This window comes from Nycticebus coucang, chromosome 21 (genome assembly GCF_027406575.1).
Source record: "Nycticebus coucang isolate mNycCou1 chromosome 21, mNycCou1.pri, whole genome shotgun sequence".
NCBI lineage: Eukaryota > Metazoa > Chordata > Mammalia > Primates > Lorisidae > Nycticebus > Nycticebus coucang.
Genome location: NC_069800.1, coordinates 17,527,923 through 17,535,972, shown reverse-complemented (window position 1 = coordinate 17,535,972; position 8,050 = coordinate 17,527,923). Strand labels below are relative to the sequence as shown.

The window sequence follows — 8,050 nt, the reverse complement described above, 5'->3', positions numbered from 1 at the left end:
GAAAGTAAAGCTTGCAGTATAGAGAAGATGGCAGACTCCACTTAAGTCTCAAGCACACACCTCCTGAAAACACAGATCCCTTATGTTCAAGTCCTTGGCGAAACCCACAAGCCTGAGCCAGGTCAAGAGCAAACAGATAAATCCAGATAGAGGGAATGTCTTCAAGATTAGCACAAAGGCCCGTCTCGATGCAGAGCAGAAGTCACTGATACCTTCTCACTGCAGCCAAAGTTTAGCACAACTGCGCTTGCAGAACACCCTGGCCTTGTTTTCCACAAAAACACTCATACAGTAGCATGATTTATTATTTTATTATATACTTTATAAAATTATAAACAGAAGCCCAAACATGTGTATCCCCCACTACCATTACAGAGGGAGTTCACATCTCTCTTAATGGAGATCTGGCTATCTTCTAAAGGAGGCCTTATTATTTGTCTATGTACCCTTCCCTCAAATATTTATATCCCACCTACAAAAATGGAGCTGCAAAGGATGTGTACAAAAATGAGATGTTCTTGCTATTGTTATAGTACAAACACTTGAGGTTATGGGAGTAACTGAGCAAAAAAACAAGTATTAAGGAATGGAATGTCTGCTGTCTGTTACCTGTTAATAAGCAACTGAATCATTTGTTGTAACTGGCCCTCCCTGACAATTAGTAGGGACATAGGCACAAGAAAACATGAGATGAACGCTGGCCAGGTGACTGACTGCCTTTACTTGTTTCCAGAAGGCACATGACTCCTATGTCCTTTCTTAGTAACTGAAGACAAACTACCGGAGACCCCAGTATTTCGATTCTGCCCACTTTGAGGTATTAAATGTACAATGAGATTAGTTATGTCCAAATAGCATGCAATAAAAATTTTTAAACCAACATGGTTAAGTGTTAAGATTTTTAGAAATCAAAATATTTATTCACATAATTTTAAACTAAAGTCAGAACTAGTTAAGTCTTCTGTGGTAATGATTTAAGTGCAAGTGATGCGTGGCTTTCTTTCACATTCATTTCCTTCCTTCAGAGGAAAGGCAGATCAGTTGTTCTTGAACAAGTCAATGCAGCTTTGCAAGAGGGAGACATTGTTCTGGAAAAAGAGAAAAGTTAAGGTAGACCAAAGAGTCACTGGACTATACAGACTTGCTATATGGCAGTAAGAACTCAACACAAGTCCACAAACACAACTTCTCACAAGAGAAACCAGCCAGACTGGGTTGGCACTACTCTTCATTAAATCTCAGGAACTACAACCTGCCTCTCCTACCTCGGTCTTGCTGGAAGAGTTCTTCTCTTCATGGGTCTAGAACTGCTGCTGGGAGGAGCTCCAGGGTGAAGAGCTGGAGGACGTTGCCTCAGCAAGTCCACGCTCACTCATCCCCCACCTGTTTTCCCCCAAATGTGATCATGCAATCCTGCATATGTCAATGTCTTAACCTTGAACACTATAAATGAGGTGTTCTATGAAGTTCAGGGTCTTAGAAACACTGAATAAAACAGTGGTGGGTGAGATTATGGATGAGATTGCAAATAATATTCGTACAGGAAATATGAAAAAAATTGGTTTACAAAGTTCTCACATGAACCTTGAAAACATTTAAAAGACATAACACCCAAAACATTAATGGATGTGATTTAATGTGATGAATTAAAATGATACTTTTAAACTCCACTTTAATGTCATACACAACAGGAGAGAATGTTGGGGAGAGTGAAGAGTCATAAACAGGACTTGGACCTAATCAGAAGGCAAGTGATTAAAAACATTTATGCAGTAGTCAAAATAAAAGATTTTTCAAAATAAATAAATAAGGTCAAAAGCTGAGGGCGAGTGACAGTTCCTCTCTCTGTCCCCTCAGGTCTGAGGGCTGCCCTAAGTTCTCAAAATACCCCAGAATTTGTGTGGAGAACACCACATCCCTAAGAAGTCTCTAGTCTGAGAGTCAGGCAAGGCAGCTTCTCCCCCAAAAAGTACTGCAAGATGTGAATTTATGGGCCAGACATAGTGGGTCATGCCTATGATGCTAACACTCTGAGGTCAAGGCAGGAGGATCGTATGAGTTGAGGAGTTTGAGATTAGCCTGAGCAAAACCAAGACCCTATCTCTACTAAAAAAGACAAATTAGCCCGATGCCTCTCAGTCCCAGTTACAAGGAGGCTGAGGCAAGAGGACTGCTTGAACCCAAGAGTTTTAGGTTGCTGTGAGCTAGGCTGACACCATGGCACTCTAGCCTGAGCAACAGTGATACTGCCTCAAAAATGTTGTGAATTTATGGTTTGCTATAGCAAAAATATCAATAAGTGGCTACCTCTACAAGTACTGCAAAGAATTAATGACACAAGGTAAACTTTAGTGCCTAATGACACTGGGATAAAAACTTGGGAAATAACTGAAAAAACCCCAAAGAAGTTGTTGGCTTAATTTGAAAAAAAAATACTTACCCTGGCATGCTTTATTTCCAGTTCAGACATTTCGATTAGATTCTTTCTAAATGCTGCCACTCTCTTCCGTTTGAAATTCATCAGTTCTACAGGAAAAAACAACTTTACAAATCCAAGAAAAATTAAACAAGTTTTATATTGACTTTAACTTCCAAATATACTTAACAAATGACCTCCAATGTACCACCATTATTTTTTCACATTTTAATTCCACACAGTACACCTTCTGCTCATGGTGGTAGAGTGGATGTCATTGCCTTGCAGAGGACAACAGCACCCAAATCACCAAGCTTTGTAACTGGGAGAACAGCAGCTGAAACAGGGCTGGAGAAGGGTGGTGGTGAGCCAGACATACTTCACCAGTGGCTTTGGAAAAGAGTGACAACTCTTCTCAAAAGAAGACATACAGGCTTGGCGCCCATAGCACAGTGGTTCTGGCGCCAGCCACATACACCGAGGCTGGCAGGTTCAAGCCCAGCCCAGGCCTGCTAAACAACGACGGCTGCAACAAAAAAAAAATCCAGGCATTATGGCGGGCACCTGTAGTCCCAGCTACTTGGGAGGCTGAGGCAAGAGAATTGCTTGAGCCCAAGAGTTTGAGGTTGCTGTGAGCTGTGACACCACTGCACTCTACTGAGGGCAACAAAGTAAGACTGTCTCAAAAAAAAAAAAAAGAAATGTATATTACTTTCCTTGTACACTTAAATAAGCTCTTTTTTTAAAAAAAGGTAAGAATTTAGGATGATAGCATACGGAAGAACCCACAGCTAGTGAGCTGTCGACATGCCATTTGTCAAGGTGCCGTGAAGAGAAGCTCTGCGCCATCCTGGTAAAACACAGCCCTGAAAAGATGAGACAAGCCCTCGGAAGCCTAGGTTTAGACACACCAGGCACCCCAAGCAAGTTACTGTACAGGGACATTTCCAGACATGCCCAGATTTCTCCACCACTAGGACACAAAAAAAGACCTGAGAAAAAGCAATGAAATAGGGATTTTTGTTCTTACAGAAACTTGTTTATTTGTTAGGGGCGAGGCTGAGACAAGTATAGTGTGCTACATTATTACATTCACACTCTGGAAGATAAATTCAACGTTTGCTCTGGAATGTTCCATGGTCAGAGAAGATCCACAAGATCCTCCACAGTGAAGACGACATTTCATGGCTTGAATTTGTCAGCACTTCCTAAACCTGACGCTTGAGGCTAAGAGATTGAGACCAGCTAGGGCAACATAGTGAGATGGAGGTCTCCAAAACCATTTTATTATTTTTAAGACAGAATCTCAACTGTGTTGCCCGGGCTAGAGTGCGTGGTGTCAGCCTAACTCACAGTAACTTCAACTCCTGGGCTCAACCAATCCTCCTGCGCAGCTGGACTACAGATGCACGCCACCATGCTCAATTAATTCTTTCCTCTGTTTTTAGTAAAGAAAGGATTTCACTTTGTTCAGCCTTGTCTCAAACTCCTAACCTTAGCATTCTTCTTGCCTTGGCCTCCCAAAGTTCTAGGATTATAGGCATGAGCCACTGCACCCAGACACAAAACAAAAAAACTTTTTTTTTTTTTTTTTAAAGACAGAAGCTCACTGTTGCCGAGGCTAGAGTGCCTCGCCCACAGCAATCTCAAACTCTTGGGTTTAAGTGATCCTCTTGCCTCAGTCTCCCGAGTAGCTGTGATTACTGGCACTTGCCACAAGGTCCAGCTAATTTTTTCTATTTTTAGTAAAGACAGGGTCTCCCTCTTGCTCAGGTTGATCCTGACCTCCTGAACTCAAAGGATCCTCCCACCTCAGTCTCCCAGAGTGCTAGGATTACAGGTATGAGCACTGCACCCAGCCCACACACACACAAAAATAAAGCTAGGCATTCAGGGGGCTAAAATCCAAGATTGTAGTAGGGAACTGGGCCGCTGCAGTCTAACCTGGGTGACAGTGAAGCCTGTCTCTTAAAAGACTACATATTTACACTTATGTTCAATTGAATTATTATTCAACCAATAAAGTTTATGTGTACTTAAAAAGTCCCCTGTCCTGGAAGAGGAGAAGGCAAGAAAGAATCCTGTAGACTTAGCCTGGAAGTCAGTGTGGATTCATGACTGAAACACAGTGACGTATGAAGCTCTGTGTGTGCACACACACCTTTTTCCTGGCTGTCTACTGAAGGGCCTAGAGATTGAGAAACCCCAGGAATGATGAACAAGATCTTAGCACACCCAGGTCTTAGTTACCATTCCCTAAGAAAAAGAGCTCTCTCTAGCTCCTTGAAGAATGGGCCAAAAAAGCCAAATCTACAGCTAGAACAGAAAGTTTAAGGTAAGCAAAAAACATCTAACTGCTCAAAGAAAGTGGGGGAGAGGGGGAGAGACAGGCTTACAAACTCATGCCAACTTAAAGGCACGCCCACTGGCAAAGTCTAGGCAATTTGAAATCTGAATATACTATTTATAAAAATTACCAAAAAGTATAATACATTCTTTATCAAGACTAACATCACAGATACAAAAGTGAGTAAGAACTGTCCCAAAGTAACAAACTAAGATAACTAGATGAGATCCTAGACCAGATCGCGTAGTGGAGAACATTCCAGGGACAAACAATGTAAGACTACAGACAGCAGACTGAGTTTAGTACACCGCAGTGGGTAACTGTACCATAGAGATCTAAGTCTTAGGAAATACATAACAGTATATTTAGGGATAAAAGAACCATGATTATGCAACTTGATCTCACTCAAAATTCAATTAAAAAAAAACCTGGAGTGCTCACGAGCACTAAGGAGCTGTGATAGGGACACAGCAGAGGGGATGCAGTGCTAACACGGGGTGATTCTGGGTGCAGAACAGGGGTATCTTTTGCATTACTTGTGCAACTTTTCCTCTGTAAGCTTGAAATTATTCCCAAAGAAAAGAATGTCCCTGTGCTTGACCTTCTTTTGCAGATTCGGAAAGTTGTTCAAATTTCTGGCAGCACTCTTGCTGGTGTGCCTCAGCCACCTTGACGTCTCTGCTTTTTAACCGTGCCTTATCCAGAGCTTTGTTTGAGTTCTCATAGTCAATGAGGGCTTTGGTGCGTCTATACAAGAGATCCTGAAAAGGAAATTAACAGGCAGAACATAAAAAAAAAAAAAAAAAAAAATCGACAGGGGCAGTGTTTGTGGCTCAGTGAGTAGGGTGCTGGCCCCATATACTGAGGGTGGCAGGTTCGAACCCAGCCCCAGCCAAACTGCAACACCAAAAACAATAAATAAAAAATAAAAAAATAAAAGAGTACGGAAATAAAAGAATATTTATCTAAAGTAAAAAATAAATAAATAAAATAAAATATATCAACAGGACCACCCAAACCAATATAAAAAAAATCCAATTCCAAAAAAGTCTAAACCAATATAAAAAAAAATTCAATTCACCATGAATATACTCATTATATACTGCCTGAACTGTTGGACAGCCAAGAACCTAAGTGACCCCTATGTCTCCCTTCCGGATTATCATTATTTAACCTCCAATTTCAGCAGGAATGGGGAACTCTGACAGTCATCGTTGATAGCTTTTCTGATCTTCATATGGATGGGGAAAAATCAAGAGAGTGAAAACAGAAAAATGTTTTCTCAGTTGATTCATTAACTGCAGGTTAATTTAAAGAAACTAAGCACTGTATTATCAAAACACAGTTACTGCTGGTGCAGTCAAGTGGAATGCTGCTAAAACATAACAGGACAATGAGACAGTAAGAAACATACAACCCTACCCTGAAGGTTGGGCTTCTAGTAATCTACTCTGGGGGTCTATCTTATCTGAAATAAAGATTCTTCACAAAACGTAGCTAGGGAGAACATACCACAGTACCTAAAAATGGCATTATGATGTCCAGATTATGCAGTTTTCAAAATAATTAAAGCCAGGTAAAACTATAGGATGTCTCAAAAGTCACCCAATACAGGGAAAATGGGAAATCAGAGCTAAATGTTACCTTTATTTACAAAATATTCAGCACTAAATTTTACAAAGAGGTGGGGAACATGTAGAGTACATTCTGAATATTAAGGTACAGTTAGCTACAATTTCCATTTTCTCTATGTATGGTGATTTTACAGACATGCTACATTCTATCTTCTTTTGCATATATTAAAAAAATTTTAAAGTGAACTCTTAATTTTATGGTAGGAAACAAACTACAAAAGTCTAAAATGCAAAAAAAAAATACAAATACAGTACTGAGAAAACATGCCAAAAGGCAACCTAACTAAAAATAAAATTATACTATAAGGAAAAATGTACTTTTACTTTCTGATGACATTTCCCCTTGTCATATATAAGGTCTGAGGGCACAGAATCTTGTCTATGTTTCCTGAATCAGGCACATTTCATGTAAATTAATTTTAACATTATTATTTGGGGCAATGTAGACAATTAAGAATGCATTTTTTATGCAGTGGCTCACGCCTGTAATCCTAGCACTCTGGGAGGCTGAGGTGGGCAAGAGACAAGAGTAAGATCCCTGTTTCTACTAAAAATAGAAAAAACTGGCCAGGCGTTGTGGCAAGAGATCTCTTGAGCTCGAGTTTGAGGTTGCTGTGAGCTATGATGCCACAGCACTTTACCCAGGGTGATAGAGTGAAACTCTGTTCTAAAAAACAATAAACAAAAAAAGCATTTTTAATTCCAACAATATCATGTTTCTCACTTAGTCTTAGTTTTTCTTAACTATGGCTCAAAGGCTACAAAAATAGCTGCCATTCAATAAAAACTCACAAACACCCAGTAGCCTATAATCCCCCAACCCCTATAGCACCTACCAGCAATATGCATATATAACCTTTAAGGATACAATGCCATCTCAGAAAGGCCTACCATCTATACAAATACACCCGATAAATTCCTATTTTCCTCCTGAGAATAGAATAACTTCCCTTTTAAATGCAGAGAACAGTCTCTTGACATAGACTTGTGGGTCATGGCAAAGAGGTCTTTAATGCACTGACTAAAACACCTTGTCTTACCTTAGCAGCCTCTATGTTGAGCATGTAGTATCGGAGAAGCTCTGTCAGCTTTAAATCTTCATCTGATGAGACTCGACCCTCTACTTTCTATTCAAAAAAGTAAAGGTCACCATCAAGGCAGAAATCTACAGATTATGAAATATGTATCATAAACGTTAACACAAAAATCCTTACCCTAAGTTTTTCAAATAGCTCAGCAACCTTCAATAGGTACCTGAAAATATACACATAATTTGGTTTAAGGTCTCAAGGTATGAAATATGATCTTATCAATACTCTTCAGAGGTGAAAAACTAATTCAGGAGCCCTAGCCTTTGGCATTTTACTATAAAAGTAGAGCTTTTATTCCAACTGGCCCAGAGTAATACAGAATGGCTACAAACTGCACTTACTACAGTGTCACACTCTGTGGTGCCTCTCTTGGTGACCTTTCTGTCATCCTGCCATGTGACCAGGATAATTCTTTTTTTTTTTTCTTAAGACATAGAATATCATTATGCTGCCCTCGGTTAAGTGCAGTAGTATCACAGCTCACAACAACCTCAAACTCTTAGGCTTCAGCGATTCTCTTGCCTCAACCTTGCAAGTAGCTGGGACTACAGGCACCCGCCAA

The 8,050-nt window shown here is 40.1% G+C and overlaps 1 protein-coding gene across 1 annotated transcript in view; it reads right to left on the bottom strand.

The window, feature by feature from the left end:
- Window positions 1–885: 885 nt before the first annotated feature.
- Window positions 886–8,050, bottom strand: part of SNX5 (sorting nexin 5) — a 28,566-nt gene continuing 21,401 nt past the window's right edge. The window contains exons 10-14 of the mRNA XM_053573635.1: window positions 7,612–7,651; window positions 7,438–7,524; window positions 5,365–5,524; window positions 2,441–2,526; window positions 886–1,088 (exon numbers count right to left, since the gene is read on the bottom strand). Coding sequence (XP_053429610.1) covers window positions 1,038–1,088; window positions 2,441–2,526; window positions 5,365–5,524; window positions 7,438–7,524; window positions 7,612–7,651 — 424 coding nt within the window. The 3' untranslated portion in view covers window positions 886–1,037. The remainder of the gene's footprint in view (window positions 1,089–2,440; window positions 2,527–5,364; window positions 5,525–7,437; window positions 7,525–7,611; window positions 7,652–8,050) is intronic.